This window comes from Vicugna pacos, chromosome 20 (genome assembly GCF_048564905.1).
Source record: "Vicugna pacos chromosome 20, VicPac4, whole genome shotgun sequence".
In the NCBI taxonomy this organism is placed as follows: domain Eukaryota; kingdom Metazoa; phylum Chordata; class Mammalia; order Artiodactyla; family Camelidae; genus Vicugna; species Vicugna pacos.
This window is the reverse complement of record NC_133006.1, coordinates 40,558,839-40,579,754: the sequence shown is the minus strand read 5'-3', so window position 1 is coordinate 40,579,754 and position 20,916 is coordinate 40,558,839. Positions and strand designations below refer to the sequence as shown.

The 20,916-nt window shown below is 52.5% G+C and overlaps 1 protein-coding gene across 2 annotated transcripts in view; it reads right to left on the bottom strand.

Annotated features, from left to right (window-relative positions):
• Positions 1-262: 262 nt before the first annotated feature.
• Positions 263-20,916, bottom strand: part of F13A1 (coagulation factor XIII A chain) — a 123,787-nt gene continuing 103,133 nt past the window's right edge. For both annotated transcript variants that reach the window (XM_072945731.1, XM_072945732.1), the window contains exons 14-16: positions 15,727-15,887; positions 6,261-6,397; positions 263-1,890 (exon numbers count right to left, since the gene is read on the bottom strand). In XM_072945731.1, coding sequence (XP_072801832.1) covers positions 1,737-1,890; positions 6,261-6,397; positions 15,727-15,887 — 452 coding nt within the window. In that variant the 3' untranslated portion in view covers positions 263-1,736. The remainder of the gene's footprint in view (positions 1,891-6,260; positions 6,398-15,726; positions 15,888-20,916) is intronic.

Here is a 20,916-nt window from a genome sequence, read left to right as displayed (position 1 = left end):
AGATTTTGCAGTTCCTGGAAGCAGACTTTTGGACCAAATTTGCTCCTTTGGTGAACGTGGTTAATAAAATGTAGAGGGAGTGATGAGGAAAGCTCGCCGTGACATCAGTACCCCTTAGAGTCATTTTCTCTGAAGCAGAAAAGCTTGTTTCACTGTCCAGGGCAGGTTATCTACCGCTGAGAAAGGGTGGTTTCTTGAGCAGTTGTGGTCAGTAGTGTGTTGTGTCGAAAGTTAAAAGCATTCACTTCTGCACAGATGCAAATACAATCAGATTAACTTTATTTTAAGCTTTGATTACATTCTAGTTAATAAGAATATACTATGTTAAGCCAGTCTAACAGTCTAGCAAAATGCATTTCCTTTTAAAATTGAGTACTGGAAGGCTTGGCAAATGCTGGGAGATTACTGAACAGAGTTAGGTGCAGTGAGCCTTTAGAGGGGACCCATTAACTCTCATGGATTCTGGATGCTGAAGGATCAGAAACAGTCTCAAAGGCTTAGAATCACAATCTACTGACCTGAATCACACTCTGGGCATATCAGTGGGTAATTTTGACAATAAATCAGCCCTGCAGATAACTACCAGATAGCCTTGTCTGTCGGAACCCTGATGCCTGACACAGATGGTGTCGTGTCCTCGGCCATCAGGTATGCAGTGGTGCTAGCTGTTTGCAAGCTGGAGTCCATACTACCTTTTAGCACCTCGTGCCGAACTGAGGTCTCAAGGTGGACGAGGCCAAGGACAGGAGAATTAGTGGCTGCCCATCCTTCCACATGTCTGGTCACTAAATCTGCCAGCTTCTCCAACTTGTTGGGTTTATTCTGTCTCTAAAACTGGTCCCAGACCTGTGTCATTGGGCCAAAGAGATGAGCCCAGAGAGACAGGTGAAGCATAATCGTTAATTAAAGACTAATTCCTCATCCTTTCTGTCCCAAGTCAGCCTCATTACGTCTTAACACTGCAGTCCCCAAAGGGTTAAAGTAAGGGCCATTCGCTCCTGCTGATCAGGCCACAGTGTGACACCGCCTATAAAATGCACCATAAAACCATATAATTTAATAGATCTGAGTATTGCACCTGCTTCCTTATCTCCTTTTAGGTGATTAAGTTTCCCGCAAATGCAATTTGTTAATATGGGGCCACATCTCCCAAGGTAAATCTGTGAAATTTGGCAGGCAGGCGCTTCGCCGCAGGTGCAAGATGAAAGACCTTTCCCGGCTTTGCCGAGAAGAAAAATGATGTTGCACTCGGTTCCCGGGAAAAATATTCTGACAGAGGGTAGAACCTGGTTTCAAGGAGAGGGAATAGAACCGCAGGGCCCACATCAGGTGCTTCCCTCCCTTCTGGGGAGTATGTTCCCCCAGACAGGCCGACGGGGGGATGAGAAGTCCCGTTTTACGTGAGGCCAGCTAGTGAGCAAATCCCCTTGCGAGGAGAAGTCCTCAGATACTCGGAGCTGCAGTCACTTGAGATGATAAATGATGAATTTTACTCTCATGAGCTGTGAGTGCTTAATTAGAGCTTAATTAAAGCTAATGCTTGGACTCCTAGGGAAGGTGGTGGGATGAAAAACTAACTTCCACACTGAACAGCCGCACCGCTCTGGGGCCCCATCCAGTCCGGGCTGGGTCTTCACATCTAAGTAAAAGCAAGAGCTGACTACTTTTGCACTAGAACGCCCTTGGCCAGGACTACAAGAGGCCAAGGGCCTGGGTCCATCTCAGCCCCCGTGTGTCTACACAGAAGATCGTCTCTGGATCTGCAAGTCCAGCTCGCCGTACACGTGTCTCAGGGAGTCGCTGCTCATACTGGCTATCAGCTTCCGGGGCCCGGAGACCCAAGGCCGAAGCATCTCTTCCCACTGCACGGTGGCGTTGGGCCGGACTTCCCTGAGAGGATGGGAAAGACAGGGAAGGTTTTACTCTCCAGAGAGGCAGGTCCCATTTCCCACCTTGATCAGGAAGCAGTGAGAACCCTGCCAGAGTCACATGCTCCCTTCCCCTCAGTTGACTGTGGGTGGAAGACTGAAGGGTCTGGCTGGCTGATTTCCCCAGTTACCACCTGAACGAGGTCCCTAGGTGAGACTCAGCCAGCGACAGTCCCGTGAGTCATGGTTCCTTCCACCTGGGTGCATCAGTTGGCCTCCCAGTAGACGTGGCCCGTCCAGCATGTGGTGGAGCTGGGCTGAGCCCCGACACCGGCCGTGAGTCAACTCCAGCTTGTCCCCCCATCTCCACGGCAGCCTCGTGGACATGACTAATCCAAGTCAGCTCATTTTGGGAACGCTCTAGGACCCTCCTGGGATTATCCAAGATTTCTTCAAAGATCACCAAAGCAACATGGATTTTAGCTGGATGTGGGTGCACCCTCTCTGGGGGTGAAATGGGGAAAAGCCCCAAGTCTTAGAAACCTAGACAGATTAATTACATAAGAACCCCCTCTCTCTCTTCTGTCTGTGGCCAGTGAATAGGGAAGTGCACCTAAGGCTTGGGGACCCCTCTCGGGGGCTGCTCTGGGCATTGGTTTTTGATAGTCTCAGTGTCTCAGTTAATTTGGAATTTGTCAATTCTTACTTTCTGTTCTTCAGAGGTGTGGCTACATATATTATCTAAATGGTTACATAAAAGCCAAGTTATGCAGGGGCACCCACACAGCCTTAACTGGGGAGTAGTTTTCAAACTCAGCAAGTTGATTTTGTGATTCAAGTTTTGAAAACCACTGAGCTCACCTATAAAGGGTGGACATTATGAAATACTGAAGAGGGTGTGAAGAGGGTGGGGCAAGTTACATTCGTGCTGCACTTAGAACCACAGCAGGTCATGGTCAGTGCTGAGGGTTAGGTGTGTGTTGCTGGTGATGTTAACCTCATCCTCATCCTCACCGTTATCCCCATCACCTTTGTGGTCATTGTTTGCGCTGCCTGAACTCTCTGCAAAAAATCCAGGAAAGTTCTTTCTACCTGCATGCAGAGAAACAGTTCTCTAGCCTTCATTTAAATGAGCCTTTCAATACAAATAGAGATTTTTTAGAGATTTCTCAATAGCCGTGCTGTTTCAACCCTGATCCATTCATTCTCTCTTCCCTGGGTTTTCCCAAGTGATCAGTCAGGAACATGCTGCAAAACGGTTGTCCTGCTTAAGGATCTGGCCTGCGGCGATGCCATGCAGGTGACTCCCTGACACAGAGACTGTGACCCCTGGGCTTTGCTTCATTAATTGCTCTAAGTCCTAAACTTGTCCCCATAATGATATTCACACATGTATCCACACTTACTCAAGAGTGTCATCAGAGACACTCACACATGAAGAAACACATGCATGTCTACGGCTGCATTTGCCTTGAGATAAATGCATACACACAGAAAGGAGAAAACCATTCGCCCATCTCGGTAAGTGGAGTAATACCGGAATAATCCTATTTCCCTGGGGATAGGCGTTGTGATAAATGACCTCAGTGATGTGCTGAGCTATCAGGATGCACCAGCCGTTTATCATCCTGAGCGCACGCAGGCGCAGGGGATCAGGATTGCCATCAACTGCAGCGATGTATGGTTTGCCCTCCCTGCGTCCAGCCCTTAGCTTCTGTCCTACTCAAGAGACGCAAAATTTAAAACAAAATCACAAAGTCGGGGAACTTTTAGAATAACTTACTGAACCTGCTCTTTTTTTTCTTTTTTTTAAAGAGAAAAATGAATCTGGAAGATGAATTATTTGATGGTCTGGAAGGATCAAGTGCAGAAAGTTGAAAGCAGAGGGCCTGTGGGAGCAGCACTTCTGAGCATCTGGAGGAGATGGGGGAGAGCAGGAAGGTGAACCGTCTCGGAGTCGAGTCGGCTGAGCCCCGAGGGCAGAACGGACATGACACCACCTTACCCCTGGTTCAGTTCCCTGATCTCCAGCTCCCATCTCTGCAGACCCTCTCCTTTGAGCCCCAGACCCCCGCCGCCTAGGGCCCTGGCAGGGGTATGAGTGGGCAGGTGGGATGGAGACTCCCTTTACTGTCCAAGATGTACGTCCGAGAAAGGAATACAGTCTCGTGAAGGACTCTGGTTCTACAGAACTGCACTTTTTAAGGGTCCAAGTTGTTACCCTGAACCTGCCACTCCTGGATCAGGTCTTGGCAGCATTGGGTACCCTGCAGTGTTTCAATTATCCAACAAGATGAGCACGGGCGCTGGCTGGCTCAGGTCTTGGCTGGGAAGGCGCGAGGTGGGATCAGGGGAAACACACAGCAGTGCTTTCTCCAGACCCCCGAGCCCACCCTAGTTCGCCAGTATTTTCTACGTCAAGCTATTTCCAGTTTTGGACAGTCTCTGAGAAATGAAGCTTCCCTTGCTTTGGAGAGACCCATCCTCTGGATCTGGACCGCCTAAGGGACTGAGGACCTGGCTCTCTGCCTGTTACTCATCTGCCATAGACCTATGATTCACCCCCTTTACTCCCGTGTCAGACATTAACAAGAGCAATGTATCTGGACGCTCAACCGCCCTCGAGCCCTCTGCCCCCAGACGGTGGGTCGTCGTTGTGCGAGGGTTCGCCTAGTTCATCTCTCTCTTAATACACAGCTTGCCTTTTTCCACGCATTGGCCTGAGATCAAGGTGGGAGTTTTGCACAGCCCAGGTGTAAAGGTAGCAGGAGTTTCTGGTACCCTCAGATGAAGAGGGTTGTGGGGTTACTGCTGGAGAAGGAACAACTGGGCACAGCAGGGTGTCTGATTTGAAGAAGAGACGTGTTTCACGTGGCCTGAGCGATTCTTGCATCTGATTTGCGTGGGAAGGTGTGAGGACGGCTGAGCGAGCCCGTCGCGTCTGACGACAGCAGGGCTGTCCCTGCTGGCCTCTCCCTCCAGCTCGGGTGCATTTCTAATTTAATTCTTTCTCTTTTTTTTTCTGCAACATTCCTATTAGCACAGGAAGGTTGTTATGCTTTGTGCTTGTATTTTTTTTAAAGCACTCAAATTATTTTCTCTGTTGTTTATTACAGTCACCATAATTAGAAAGAAACACAGAGCCCTTAGTGGGCAAATTTTCTTTAAAGGTGCCTCACAAGGGGTGAAGGAGGCTTTGCACGTGTCCCATAGACTTGGGGAGGGGGGGTTGCCCACAAAGGACACTGGGGAGATTCCTCACATATCTGGTCATAAGGCAGTTTCCAAATCCTTCCTCTTCCCTTTTTACGCCTTAGAAGGTCATCCCACAGGAAACACGCTGGATTGATGGATGCTGGCGGGGACTTATTTGTGGGAGAAATGAAAGTAACAAACCTCAAAGATTGGGATTCATTCTGGGTATCACACTTAAAGAAACTGGAGGGTGTGGGAGAGGGAGGGAGCTGAAACCACACTGGGAGAGAGGGGAACGAAGTCAGGCAGGAACGGGGAGGGCGCAGGAAGAGCTGGCATCTGTCTGCAAGCACGTGCCAGCCGGTAGGTGGAAGTCCAACGCGCCTTGCTCTGCGCACAGGTCCGGGCGGCAGAATTAGGGTCATCTTGGGGATCGAAAGGTAGACTTGTCTTCTCACAATTGTGGGCTAACAGCCTGACCATAAGATGGGCTGTCTTGTTGGGTGACACTCTGTCAGTAGACAACACGGAAGCTGAGAACCGTGAGGCACCATGTGATGGTGCTGGGCGTGGAAGGAGCACGGTTTCCTTCATGTTACTACAGAGCTCGGGGCAGTCGTCGGTCCCCTGGATGGGGACCCAAGTCTGGAACTCTTTAGGCTCACCTTTATTCTGCTGAAAGCAGCAGTTGTAGAGAGTGCTTGGGTTGGTAAAGCCTTGGAGGTGGGGTTGGAGAAAGGACCCAGGAAAAGGGATGTGTGTCAGTGTAACACCTGGCTCCCGGCAGGCACGCCATAGTTATCAGTAGAATTAATACATGAGGAGGCAGGATGGCAAAGTTCTTGACTCTTGGGTTCTGGAACCAGCCACCCTATGTCTGAATCGTGGCTTCCTTCTATGAACGGCCCAACTTGGGATAAACCAGCCAACCTCTCAAAGCCTCAAATTCCTCCACCACCGAAGGAAGATGTGATAACAACACTCATCTCTTTAGGGTGGCCTTAAGGATTAAATGATGGAAGTACTGGTCCAGCCAATCCTTTTCTTTTTTTAACCCCAAGCCCCACAAAATTGCCAGTAAGGATAGGGCAGCTTCTCAGACACATTCACTGGGGATTAGATGTGAGTCTGGAAAAGACGGAGAGAGAAAACTTCCCCCAGTCACACATCACTTCCCCACTTCCTCTCCGCGCTTACCGGAACATCTTCCTCATTGGTTTCGTCACTCCAGGACCATCCAGGCGTATCCACACGTTTCGCAGAGTTTCATTTAAAGGATTGGTGAACTCAACGGTCACAACCATGTCCGAGCCAACCATCTGAGCACCACGGACCTAAGAATTGGGTTGGAAGAAAATGAAACTCGTTAGCAGCATGTGAAACCTCTTTCTACTCCCCTGTGTCCTGAACCATCCTTACTTTTTCTTCTGTTTTACAGAATGGCTTTTTTTTTTTTTTTGGCAATGGGACCAGCGTGATGAGGATAGCTTATTGCTTTGACTGGGGGATACCTAGTAAGAAAAAGATGGAAAATTACTAATTAGAATCACACTCCTTTCCTCATTATAGAAACCACCCTAATTAGAGTTCAGGTTAACAGCGGCGGCCACCAGCAGTTCCTGTCGGCAGGAAGCGGAAGGTGCACTTGGTTTAGCAACAGATCTCCATGGTGAGGGCAGCCAGGCGATCTCTGCTTCTGGAAAGGGCTCAAGTTTCCTGCCAGGACAGGAGGGATTCCTGAGTTCAAGAGGAAGAAAACGCTCCAGGGGGCCTGCGCCTTCTTAAGTTGAGACACTCTAGAAAGAAAGACTTCCCAGGAGGGACTGCTCTCTGCTGAACTGGAGGGAGGGGAATCTGGACGCCGAAACAGACAAAAGGGACTTTTCCTCCGCAGCCACGGCATCGGGGTCCAGGAGGGCCTAAGGCTCTCTGTTGGTGGGTTTATCCATCACAACCATCGGGTATTTGCCAGAGTCACCTGAGGTGCCCAGAGTTCAAGTTCAAGGTCAGCTTCAACACTTTCCAGCAGTGGGGCCCCAGGGGACTTCCTCAACCTTTCTGAGACTCAGTTTTCCTGACTCTGAAACAGGATGGACGTCCCTACAGGGAAATCTGCGAAGAGCGCTGTTGTTATTACGAGTTCCCAGGCTGTGTTCACAGCGTGTCACACGTAGAACCATGTGCTTCCCCAGCGCCAACGCAGTGTGCTGGGACACGGCCCGGGAGCTGGAACGTTTGTATGTTTGTTTAGGGGACTTGTACGCCAAATGGATGGGTCTGCGTGAGCTCTGAGTAGCTTGGGAACAAGATGATGATGATGATAGTTCTTCCCTCAAAGGAAAGGGGTAGGAATGGGTCAGACGCACAGCAGCTGACGCAGCGCACAGCACGTGACAAGGTCATAGCTCATGCTTTTCTGGATTAGTCACACTCAGGGTAGTTAGTTTTATTCACTTTATTTTAGCCCACTTTCAACTCCAGGATCTAGCCAGTGTCCAGTAAATATTTGTTACATTAGGCTGACTGCTTGAAAATGCAATTTATTGGTTGGCTGAGTTTCCGATATATCAGTCTAGACATTAAAATACCTTATTTCTTTAAGTAGTGTATAACGTAGGAAAAATCGTGTGGAAATGAGCCTTTCTGATGAGTTAGAGGGAAAGAGGAAAGACACTGCCTAGAGAAGCAGGTTCTTGCTTATTGACTTTAAAGTTAAGACTAAAACCTTATGGCTTTACTCTCTAAGACATATTGATGACTAAATTTATGTCTATGGGATTTAAAAAATCTATAAGAAAAACGAAAATTGCAGCCAGTTCCCTATGTTTATTACTTTCAAATCTCCATCTGCTAAGATGGGATGGGTGGAGAGCTGGGAACAGGGGCCAGGGGTGGAGGCAACATTGATCGTGATGGTGACAACAGCAGGAGTCACCTACAAAGCATGGATTGTGTACTAAGCAGTGTGTCCTCAGCGGTCCTCAACCTGGCATGCACAGCAAGACCTGTGGTTGGTTCATTTGTGGATGCTGGACACGCGGGTATGGATTTTGGTATCTGTGGGGGTCCTGGAACCAACCCCCGGCGGTTACCGAGGGCCAGCTGCGTGGAAGCACATTATTAGAATAGTTTACATGGAATCTTGGGTTTCATTCGCAAGCGCATCCAACATATTTTTCCTAAGCTGAAAAAAAGAAATTTCAGAACACTTTTGGTTTCTAAAAATACAAGATCAATATAACATTTACAAAAACTGTCTAAATCGGAGAAAGTGGGGCTGCTTCAGAGACACTCCTGGTGAAAGTGTTTGCTATGATCACTTTGATTTTGGAAGAAAAATATTTTGGAGCCATCTGCCGTCCTCATGGCATGCTTTTGCAATTATGGGGACAACCCCTTAAAAAATCTGATAATAGCTAGTGACCCTTCCTCCCACAGACACAAACGGTGGCAAACACAAGATACATACGCTCCTTAAATGGAGTTTTGGGGGGTTCATCACAGACCCGTGATGTCTGCCCATGGCCCTCGAGGGGCTCGGGGGCTCCACGTTAGGGATCCTTTATGTACGAGCAGGCTGGCCCTCCAGGAAGTTACCTGTGCTGTGGGAAGCAAAGTGGGCCCTTTCTGGTCACTGATGCGAGAGACGGGGGAAGTCTAGTATTTGAAAAGCTGGTCCAGGGTCTGGGCCTTCCTATACAGGCCTTAGACCTGAATATGGTCAAGCCTCCTCGGATAATTTCGTGTGCCACGTCTCACCAGTGTGCTTCCGGATACCAGCCGTGTAATTAGCCGCCGGCATGGGTACATAAACACCGCCCAGCCTGCCCCGATGCTGGAGCAGGGAGACGGCGAGAGGAAAGGAGGGCCCTCCTCAGGTCGTGGCGTGTTTCCTCCGCAGCTGACAAAGACTCAGTGTCCTCGTTTTGATATCTGCCTCCCGCACTCGGAATTTAGATGCTGCTCACCTGACTGCCGGGATGACCATGAACCTCGGAACTCAGACCAAACCAAATTAACAAAAGCCTGCCCAACACTCAACACTGTGTTTCCTGCTCAGGGAATTTAAGCAGAGCTGTTTCCTCCCCCTTTTGAGGAAAATGGGGCCTACACAGAGGATTTTCACACTGTGCGTTGATTTAAGTGCTGTGCCAGGCTGGGGTACCTCTGACCATTCGTCCTGTGTGCTGACCTTAGGGACGAGGGGTCATTACTAGTAACATCAAACGCTTTTGTGACCTGATTCCCCCCCCCCATATTCCGCTTAAAATATTTGTTTTTTAAAAAATTAACATAAAATATGCCGTTTCCTCAAGCTAAACACCATTCACCAGTATCGACATCCTGAGTTCTTGGTTTTCATGCTACTTCATGGTAATGAGCAACCGTTCTGATTCTCTGGTAAACAAGAAAGTTAGTAACACACACGAGCTCTGGGGAAGAAATTCCTTCCTAGGGCATCGCAAGGTCTCTGCCATGGAGTACGTGCTTTACAACGTGCATAACTGTGTTCAAAACCAAAACTGAAATGAAGGAGAAAGTCAAGAAAGAATGAACCTAGTTGGCAGTTCAGGTCACGTGATTTACTAGCTCACCTCCCAGCTCTCACTTCAAATACTGTCAATCACGTATCACGTGTGTTACTGGAAGATGACTTTTTTCCCGCATCCCCAGCCTACGGTCGCCGCTGGCGAGCAGCAGTGGCTTGTCTGTAACCCGGCTCTCCAGCACTGCTGTGGCCCCCACCAGCCCACTGGGGTTAGCTTTCTACTAAATACTGCAAGTGGCTTTACGATCGTCGGGTCGTGTTCTGAGCCTGCACTGCCCAATATGGTAGTCTCCAGCCACATGTGGCTGTTTAAATTCAAACAAATTACATTTAAATTAAATAAAAATTCCGTTCCTTGGTCGTATTGGCCACATTCCAAGGACTCAACATCCACACGTGTCCAGCAGTCATCATGCTGGGCAGTGGGGGCTGAGACATTCCCGGAGGTGTAGGAAGTCCTATCTGATGGGGCCGCTGGGCGATTTGCTAACACTGGCCCACTGAGGCCTCACAGCCCGGTGAGGCAGATGCGAGGAGGGAAGGGGGGCACAGAGGAGTAAAGTGACTTGTTCAGGTTCACACAGATAGCAGGTTGGGAAGTGAGATGTGAGGGCTTAACCATGCGTCTACACTGCGTCTGACCGGTGGCAGCGGTGACAGCAACTCACGTGACTTTTGGTGATTGCTGAGACGTGCGGCACTCTGCTCACCGTTTTCCTGGCATTATCTGGCTGGGTCCTCTCTGGACTTGGGGGCGGGCAGCAACGTTATCGTCGTTCCATTGACGTGAAACTCAAACTTAGACGAAAAACAGAGCCCCCGAGTTACAGGGCCTGTAAGTTGGCAGAACCCAGACATGAATCTAGGGCTTTCTGACTCCAGAACATTCGTCTTTAAACACTACGTACCCTGTCATCTCTGACAGCAGAGAGGCAAAAATAGTAACTTTTTTTTTTTTTTGTGCTGAAAATAGCTTCTTTATTTCCTGAAATGCACTGAAGAATCATTTGCTGTATCACCTTCTGCTCTCACTAAGCCACCGGTTGAGCACGTTGATTATAACTTGACCCCGAACTGAGAAACAACCCAACTCTTTCTTTCTGACTTTATGGGGAAGGAACCGGATTTCTGTGCCAGAGCACAATGCGCAAGGCACCCTGGGACCTTGCTACATACAGCATGTTACACAGTCACACTGAAGAGAGAGGCGGTGGGACCAGAGCTGTTCTAAATGGCACTTGGAGCGTTCCTTTTCCAGATACGGAGAGGAGTTTCCTCCAGGGACCACACGAGCCCCCTTCTGTCTCCCCTGAGTCTTACCCCAGGCTCTCCAGGCCTGGCCTCCCTCTCAGGAAGCTTCCACAGGCACCGGGGCCCGTGCTCGACACCCAGGAACCAGTGCCGCCAGGTGAGCGGTACCTTCACTTCGGGTCGGGGGGCCACTGCTGCCCTGCCCAGCTCTCAGGGGAGTGACTGCAGGTCCCAGGCCTGGAGAGGACCAGGTGGGGAGGGAGGGAACATTTGGCAGCACGTACTAGAGCCTGGTGGGGGATAAGCATTCTCATATGGGACTTATTTAACCCATAGCAACTTCGTGTTTTATGTATGAGTGTAACTGAAAATGGGAATAGTATTATAATGATTTTGCAAAAGGGGACACTGAAGTTCAGAGAGAGAGGGTGTGAGAGAGAGAGGTAGGGGGGGAACTAGGTGGTGGCTTCACCTGACTGATGGATTCTGGTCTTCATCACATCCTGGCTGTGGTCACGGTACCACGCTTAGCTGTTTATAAGAATTATTTCTATTATCCCTTCCAGCAGCCCAATGAAGTCAGTAATATTACTGGACCCATTTTACATATGAGGTCATTGAGGAATTAGCCCAAAGCAACCCAGGTAGGATTATGAACCAGGAGGTCCGAGTCCACCCATCTGAGCCCCTGTGCTGTGGGGCCTCCCTACAAAAGGCGCCCCTCTGCCCTGCACCCTCTAGTTGACTTGGGCGAGACAGGAAACCGCCCCCGGGAGTGGGAGACGCGCACCAGAACGCAGTCCTGACGCCACACACCGCGACGCCCGCAGACCAGTCCCAGCTCCCCCGCTCCTCCCGTCCTCTCCCCAAAATAGCCATTTGTCACAAATCAAAGTGCTGAAGAATCCTTTACTGACTTAAAGCATCTTACAAAAATCAACACATGGGAAGGCAGAGAAAAATTCTAAGTCTGACCTTATTAAAATATATTTTTCTCATCAAAATATTTTGATAGCTTGGAAAAGAGATGTGAGCTCATTAAAGTTTAATGAACGTCTCTCCCTGCCATGCTCCGTACGAGGACCGCGCGCTCTGACTCATGCATGGTGGGGGCCGGGACTAGGCAGTTGGCTGGGAGCACAGTTTAACCCAGTTCGGATCTTCGTTGTCACAGGGACGCGTGCAATCCAAGACGGGCTTGCTCAGGACGTAGCTACGCGCCCGCTGGCCTCGCTGCTTTGGCTGACAGCGACGTGGACTCAGACTGGTGGGTCCCACACTGTCCCAGGTTGGTCTCTATTTGCTCTGGAGCCAGAGCTGGGTGAGGACAGCTGTCAACTAGCCCGCTGGCAGCTCCAGTCCCAGGGCCGAGCTGGGACTCCCAGAGGACAGTGCCTGGGGCAAAGGCTTTGAAGGGAAAGGAGAAAAGAAAGAGGCTCTGACTCCTGGGAGGTCAGAGTCGACATAATGTCACCTTCATGCTCTAGGATCTCCACGGAAGCCCCTTTGTTCACGGAATCAGGTGCGGAGCTGTCATGCAAAACTTGTAGCCTCCCTTCAAAGGGGCCCCCGGCTGCCTTGAGACGACTGTCTTCACTCGTCCCTGCTCCCAGCCTGCACGCCAGCCAAGGCGGGCCTCTGCCTGCTCCCACACCTGCCGTCTCCCTCCCTCCTTGCCTTTGCCTGTCTGTGTTTCTTCTAGAATCTGGAGTGTTCTCTCCGCCCACCTCTACCGGCTGAATGTCATCTCTTCCGAGTCGAAAGCCCTGGGTTAGAAGACTCACTTCTCCCCGCGTCAGGCAGGCGATCGCAGGCAGCACCAACAGTGACAACAAACCACGAGCAGCGCAGACGCGGGGTCTGCCGTGAGCTGCGCGCTGGGTGTGCGCTAGCTCGTCGGACGCTCCGGGCAGCTCCGTGGAGTAAGACCTGCCACTGCCCCTCCGACAGCTGGGGACAGACGCTGAGAGGCAGGAAGTGAGGGGCCCAGCGTCACCCAGCTCGGACTGCTTTGGTCTCAGAGCCCGTGTCGGGACCGCTGTGGGCAGGGCACTGCCCTCCCTGGGCCTCTCAGATGTCTCACCTGTGAAGTGGGTACAGTGACCCCCCGCCTCGCAGGGTGGAAACGAGGATTGAACAGGAGCGGGCAGGAGGCGCGGAATAACCTAGAGCTCATCCCTCACGGCTCCGCGTGCCCGTCTCGTCCCCTCCTGCCGGCAGCGTGGGTCCTGCCTCTCACACCCTCTCTCCCTGCGCCTGGCACCTTCCTTACCGTGACCTTGGGAGGGTCTGTAAGCTGTGGGCCCTTCCCAGGCACAAAGAGATGGACCAAGGGTTCTAGCATTTTCCTGGAACTTGAGGCTATGTGTCCAGGGGAGCTGGACCCCTGCGCCATGGTCCTTTGGTTTGTGCTTTCACTGCATTTAGCTCCCTCTCCAGCTCCTGGTTTATGCAGTTTATGTGACTCCCCTCCTTGAGGACTGCTGGGTAATATTTCAATGTAGGCTTTCCATCTCCTCCCCTCCCCCTCCCCTCCCCTCCCCCTCCCCCTTTCCTTTCTCTGGGTCCTCTCTCCCTCCCACAGTCGCTCTCAGGATGACTGCGACCTGGACGCTGTGGTTCTGCAACCCATGACTCCAGCAGGCTAAGCAGAGCCCCGGCCAGCCCCCAGCCCATGAGCCAGAGTTTCTGGGACCAGGGTTTCTCACAGTTCAGGGACAGCTGGCTGGCTTCCAGGGTGTGAGGGGACTTACCAGGGACACCTCTTCCCCTGCTTGGATTCAGTTTGTCCTTGGGGTTAATACGGCCAGTGGGGTCAGTGGTTAAGGGACCCTTGCGTGAGAATGCCTCCTGCCTCCTTTGCTGAATATGCCTGGGACCGGCCGGAGGCCAGAATTTCCATCTCTCTCCTCCTGGAGTCCCAGTCCAATGCCCTTCCTTGAAATCAGTTTCCTCTAAGAACAGCGTCCCTAACATCTTCATGGAAATCAAAATTATAACAAAAACAAAAAACCTGCAGGCTTTCTTTTTGGAAGTGCACGCCCGGCTCGTGTCACCTGAGCTGTGGGAGTTGCTGATTTGGGTTCTGCCCTGGGGTAATGAAACTGCAATTTAAGTAAACTTGGGAGGTAACTCACAAACACTCCTTCAATGAATAACGTCCAAAAGCTGCAAGGTCCTGGCCTCCTTTATAGATCGCACTGACCGCCCACAGCTCTGCTCTGCCTTGTACTGTGGCCTGAGCACTCGGCAGCCTGGAAAGGCTCTCTCCCGAGCCCTTCACGGGGACCAGCTGGCCGTTCAGAACTAGGTGAGTGTGCAGGTCTTGCCTCTGGTGGGAAAGGCCCTGAGGTTGAGTTCCTGAGCCAGAGCCGGGAAGGAGGCCTCCCTGGGCTGCTGGGAGAGGCCAGTGGGGCCCCGTGTCCCCAGGAGAGCCCACCACGGGGGCAGCCGCCCTGGCCCCTGCACCAGCGCTTTGTGCTCCTGAGTTCACATTCTCAGGGGACTGACGGCGGCTTGGGGGGAACCCCCATACCACTTCTCTGTCTTGCCTGTGTCCTACTCTGCCTGCAGACCCTGCACTCCCTCATTTTGTTGTCTCTGAAGGCCTCTGGTATGGATGGTGCTGTGATGGGCCCGTGGGAGGTCACTGGGGTGAAAGAACCAAGGAGATGTGGTGATTCAAGACCTTCTAGAAATGGAGGGCCTGGGGTTCTCTTCCTCGAGGGTGCACACTTCCTACGTGTCATCCTAATGTGACTCCCTCAAGTGCCACCCCCACGGCACTGGACCCAAGGAAAGCTGCCATTTTGAATGCCACACATTAGCTATTAGCTTTCCAGACCATTCACAGCAAACGATTCATAGGACGCGAGGCAGACCTCCCCTCCCCCCAACTAAAACTTTGATTAATCCATCACTTCAGAGGAATGCAGCTTAGGCTCTGTGCCAAGCACTCTTAATCACGTGGGAGGGGCTCTGAGCCCCAGGTAAGGCTGACAGAAGGGGTCACACCCCAAGGACCCTGCTGGGGCCTGCGTTTCTGCTCCTAGGGCAGGAGGTGTCTCAGGGATGTGACTACGGGTGCGGCCAGTGCTCCCGAGAAGGGGGAGCAAACGGGCTGCCATCTCTGTCTTCCCTTCCCACCCATCCTCAGCCTCCACTGCCAAGCTCCTTTGAGCTGTGTGGGCAAAGATTTCCGGTGGTAAATGGAGAGAGACATTAAACCTACCAGCCAATCAGGCAAAAAAGACCCTATGGTCATAGGAGTCAGGAAAGTGGTCACCCCGGGGACGGGGGCGGGGGTGCTTGGCTGGAAACAGTGTGCGGGAACTTTCTGGGCTGTTGGATGTAGGAAATCCTCTGTGCCGGCATCTGGCCGGTGGTTGCCAGGTGTGCCCATACGAGTCACCATCGTGAGCTGACCTGGCAGTTGGCGCAGTCTACCGCGTCCAGCTCCTGGCTCACTAGTACTGTCCAGAGCAGGCGGGAGGGGATCCGGGTGGCTTCCGCTTGCTGCCACGCCTGGCCCACTTTGCACGGACTTCTAAGCATCTGCGTCCTTACGCACCTTTGTCCTCCTCCACAAGTGTGTTCACACCCACAGGTTGTGTTTGTGTCTGCAGCCACAGCTGCATATTTAAATCTGGAGAGGGGAGAAGAGTGCTCTCTGTGCAGGTCTATATATAGGGTGGTTTACTTCTTTCAGAAAAACAGGAGGAGCCTGGTTGTTTTTTTTTTTTCCTTTGAGCAGGACCCACATTCACACACACACACACACACACACACACACTCACAAACAGTACACCTGGCTGTCCATCAACAACCCAGCCTTTGCCCTTCATCCGACATGCTAAAACTGACCTTGATGATGACCTTGGGGATCGTCAGCACGATGGATTTCTGCTTGGCCAGAACATCCTTGGTCTCGTTGACCCGAGCCGTGACGAAGAAGTGCAGGAACGCCTGCTCCAGCAGCTGGCCCATGTACTCGCCCGCTCTGATCTGCACCTCCTCCCTAGTGACTGGCAGGGGGAGAACAAACAGGCGGCGTCAAGACCGGGGGTGGGACCTGCGTCCCTCTTCCCCGAGGGCCCCGGCTCTCCCGCCTGAGCACAGCCTCCACCGGGGACGCGCAGGTGAGGCGGACGGAGCGGGGTCAGTCAGGGACAGGACGCACTCCCGCTTCTTGGGTCAAGAGCGGATGTGCTGGAAACTGAACGTTCAGGAAAGTCTTTCTAGAGGCAAACGTGTCAAATTTTCCAAACAGTGCTTCTGCTGCTGTAAAATGCAACCTGACAAAGAGGTTTAAAATCAAGGACCTGGGGCTTTTAGCTGCTCTTGGATTTGGGCGGAAACAGTCCCAAGACGGCAGCTGGGGGGCGGTGATGTCCTCGCCACCGTGCTGTGTCCCCTCCTGCGATGAGAAAACACGTCCTGCAGGCCACGGCCATGCTTGAGCAAAGCTATCGACCTCCTTAACCTTTTCCTTGTCTCCTTCGCTCCACACTTTCTTTCCAGCTCTTACCGTACCAATCTGACATGGCTGTTTCTATTTAAGAGAAAGAAGTGGTTGCAGCTGGTTTTCACCGTAGGCACTCAGCTCTTCCCCACCCTCTATCCTATTTGCTACTTAAAGAGCCTCTGTGCCAAACGCTTGTTCCCCCAAGTCACTGATGTTGGCTCTTAGGTGTTGGGGACAGGCCAGTGAGGATGGCATTCGGAAGGAGGGGGTGGTCGTGGCTCCCCTCCGTCCACCAGCGGGGCTGAGGACGGGGCCCCTGTGCTGTGGCTCTGACCACTGCAGGGAGGGCTGCTTGCAGCGCCCGCTCTCTCGCTTTCGTCTCCCACAGCGCAGGAGTGCAGGCAGCAGGGGGAAGCTCCCCTGCAGACGGAGCTTGGGTCGCAGGGCAGCACCTGGTGCTACCCGCTCAGAGCCACGTGCCAGCGGCAGGCTTGGCAGGGAGACTCACCCCTCCGCCCCCACGCACGGAACTGCACGTCTCCACCACGGCTCTGCCCAATGTCTGCCTTTGGCCAAAAATTCCTCCTCCTATGGAGGTTATTGGAGGAAATGATCCCCATGGTCGATAGTCTAAAGTGCAGAGGGGAGTTAGTTTGAGCTCTCTGTCACTGGCCACCATCCTGTACTGGAGACGGAAGGCCGGGTGGGGTGAGCACCAGGGCGCAGGGCGGCCCCCTGCCTTGGGGGCTCCCAGGCCACAGTGCGTCATGTCGCCCTCACCTGCTTCAAGGTCTCTGTGCGGATGAGCCGGTGCTGTGACCGCCTCTGGTCCTCGGACTGAAGCTTTCTCCGTCTTGGCTCCACCTCACAATCACTTGAGGGCATTTAAGAACTTTCCCAGCTGGATCTCACCCCAGACCTATTAACTCAGAACCTTGGAGGTTAGGGCCCAGGCCTTGATTCAAAAATTCCACAGCTGACTCTTACGTGCAGCGGGGCTGAGAAGCACCGGTCAACAACCAGGGGGACCCCCTCCCCAGAATCAGCCCTGTGAGAGCCTTGGTCCAAGCAGAAGGCACGGCCTGGTGCTGCTCCAGGGTGGTCGGCAGCCCAGCACCACCGACACCTGCCGGCTGGTTAGAGATGCGGCTTCTCGGCCCCCCAGCCCCACCTAGGGAATCAGGGTCTGCGTTGGGCTAGGACGCTCAGGTGATGCATATTCAAGCTTGAGCGGTTCTAGGGGGAGGTGGGGTGTGTTAAGGCAGAACTGGGTGGACTTAGGATGGTCTCAGGTTTGAAACGGAATGCACTCCATTCTGGCAAAATGGAAAGGGTGGTCACCCTAGATCAGTGGTTGCCAGCTGGGTGCAGTTTGGCCTTCCATGCCACCACCCCCACCCAGGGGTGCCTGGAGATAGTTTTGGCTGTCACAGCTGCAGGTGTACTGGCATCTAGTAGGTAGACGCCAGGGATGCTGTTAAACAGCGTACAACGCACAGGACGGGCCCCCACGACAATCATCCAGCCTGAAACGTCCGCGGTGCCAGGGCTGAGAGATGGCCGCCGGCCACACAGAGTTATTAGAATGTATCGGTCCACCCTGGACAAGCAGTAAACAACTCGGGGGGCTTCCTGGGGCAGCCCCATTCCACTGAGAGCCAGCCTTTTGAATTCATGAACTTGCCTTGACCTTGACTCTCGAATTCTGCCTTTCTGAATGACCCACTCATATCACCTTCTTTGGGTCTGAGCCTGGACCCGCTTCCCCCAAGGCCTCCCTAGCAGTGGCTTGTCTAGAAGAGCAAGACTCTATCCCTTGACTGGATGCAACGCCAGAGGAGCACACGGGGCCTGGTTTTCACTTCGCCAGAGGGGGCGGCAAAATGTCAGGCCTGGAAGAACATACCTTTGGCCTCTAGCTGCCACCAGTAATGATGAAAAAATGGACACCCTCTGGCTATTTCTAGAGGACTGTGTTTGACCACTGGGCTCTGCAGGCTGGTGAGATGTGCGTGACGTCTTTCTACCAGCCTTTCCAGAGGCGTTCGCTACCTTGATCCTGTCGGCCTCAGGACTCTTTATTCTCTGAGGCAGAGCATCCTCTCAGTCTTGGCACTAAAGAAACTGGGCTGTGTTTCTGAGCCCAGGAGAACAGTGCTCCTGAAATAGTACATTATGTAAGTGCTGTGCTTTGCCGCTGCACAAGAAATTGTTCTAGATAAAGTTCATTAAACGTGGCAAGAGAAAGAAGAATGGATTTTCATTCTGAGAGTGGGGGGGCTGGGATCCTGCCAGTGCCATTTACGGCGTCTGGGGAAAGCCAGGGGAGACACAGACAGGAGCTGCCTCATCTCTTTCCCCAAATGCAAGGAGAGCTAAACAGAGCCAAGTGGAAATGGTAGCACCTTTGAAGGTACAGGAAGGCTTAAGTTATTCAAATCCTCCGGGCTGATTCCAGCCCACGCTCCCACTTTAATCATCAATCTGGAAAATACGCCTCTTGTTCTACTTGGAAAACCTTTGCAATAAACCCTCCCAGGGATGTGCTCAGACCTACTGGGTCCAGGTCTAGAATCCTGTGGCTTTTGGCAATATATTGCAATTTATTTTAGGTTGTGATATGCAATTTATTGCACACAGTTAATGCCACCCACCTGCAGGTTAAAGCAAGAAACAGTCTTCAATCCCTTTCAAATTATTCAGGACAAGCGTTGGGGGTGGGCTGAGCAGGTGGGCGCCGTGCTAATTCTGAGGCAGGCTTCGGTTTGGTCAGCTGTTCCTACATCGATGACTGCATTGGCTAATATACCACGCCGCTCTAGCCTGCTAACTCACATAAGCTCATTTTCAAAATCAGATTAGAGACAGAAGGGGAAGGAGCGTGAGAGATGGGGCTCTTGTCAGAAAAGGATGGTGTAGGGCTTCCCGTCCAGGGGAGTCAGGGGCAGCTGGACCCCCCGAGGAAGGGAACTGGCCCACTTAGGGCCCAAGGGGACAAGGCATTGGCCCACTGTCCCTGCCTGAATGGGCCTGGCTTCTAGTACCTCCTGCTTTGCCTCTGATTGCTGTGCGTGGCCTTGAACACATCAACAGATTGCTAGTCTCAGTTTCCCAAAGCGCAAACATGTTGGGAGTTAACGTTTACTGAGAACTTACAGGTGGGAAGCCGCTCACGGGCATTACCTCCCTTAGTCTCCTCCACGGCCTCCTCCCCTCCCACCACGCACCCCTCTGTCTGCCGTTGGCGGGCCCCGCATACAGGGCGTACCAGGCCCGGCTGGCTCTCACTGGTTCCCCCAACGCCACCACCGCTGTCCTAACTAGTCTCTGAGCTTCAGCTCCGCTCCCCCTGCGGTCTGGTCTGGGCACAGCAGCCAGAGCGATCTCTCGGAACCCAGGTTGGACTGTGGCGCACGTCTGCTCCGAGCCCTGACGGCGCCGCCGCGCACTCAGAGTCAAAGCCAAGTCCTTCCCAGGGCCCACGGGCCCTTCCCTGGTCTGCGCCCACCGCCTCCCCTTGGCGCCTTTGCTCCTAGCTCTGGCCGCCTTGTTGCCCCCTGAATGCCCCTTGAGCCTGCTGGCCTCAGGGCCTTTGCACTTGCAGGCATTGCCCCCTAGCAGGAGAGCTTCCGCCTTCCTTCCTGGCAGGTTTCTGTTTCAAAAAACAAAAAAACAAAAAAAACAAAAAAACCACAGTGATGTCTTAATTGTCGGCTCCATTGCTGAAGCCAGGGGATTTGCTTCCTTCGAGTCTGAGTAAGTTTCTTGCAATTAGGAGTTTTAGGGATTGTTTCCTGTTTCTCTGCGAACACCTTTGCGAAGCGTCCCTGTGGTTTGGGACAGACGCCGAATCCAGGAAGCCTGAAAGCGCCTGAGCTGTCTGGCCCGGTCACCCCAGGGGGCGCTACAGTCTTGCCGGCCTCTGCTTTAGGAAGATTATTATTCATATAAATTTTAAAATTTCTTTCCACAGGTCAGGTGGACGGATCCGGCGCCCTGAAGTGTTGGCCCTTTCCAACCTGCCCCATCTAACTCGCCGTGCTCGGCCCGGAGGTCAGGCTCTTCTGATGGGCTCATTTTGCTGGCTGAGTGACCAACTGTTGTGTGCACGAAATACTAGTACCCCGGGAAATGCGACTGGCCGAAACTGCAATCCCCAGTGCACACTACAGCATCAACCCCAGGCCTGCTTGAAATACTCTGTTTTTATAGTGAAGAAGATGCTTTGGGAGGGCAGGTAGGAAGGGATCCTGGTGAGACAGAGCCCCCCCTACGGAGACGGCTGCCCGGCAGAGCCCTTCCGAGTCCCCAGTCTCCTCTCCCAGGGGTGGGCTCCCTCTTGACCCTGCGCACCGGACAGGTCACCCTGCAGAGCTCAGACCTCCCTGCCCCTGAATGGTACAGCAAAACATGCCATTCTTGCTGGGCAGCCCCCCAAAAGCCATTTCTACCTTGGGAGGGAGGTACCCCCAGTGGGCCTGCTTTCTGAGACATGAGCTTCACCAACTTTTCTGTGCACACGAGTCCCCTTGGAATCTTGTTCAAATGCAAACTCACGGACATAGAAAACAAACTCTGGCTACCAAAGG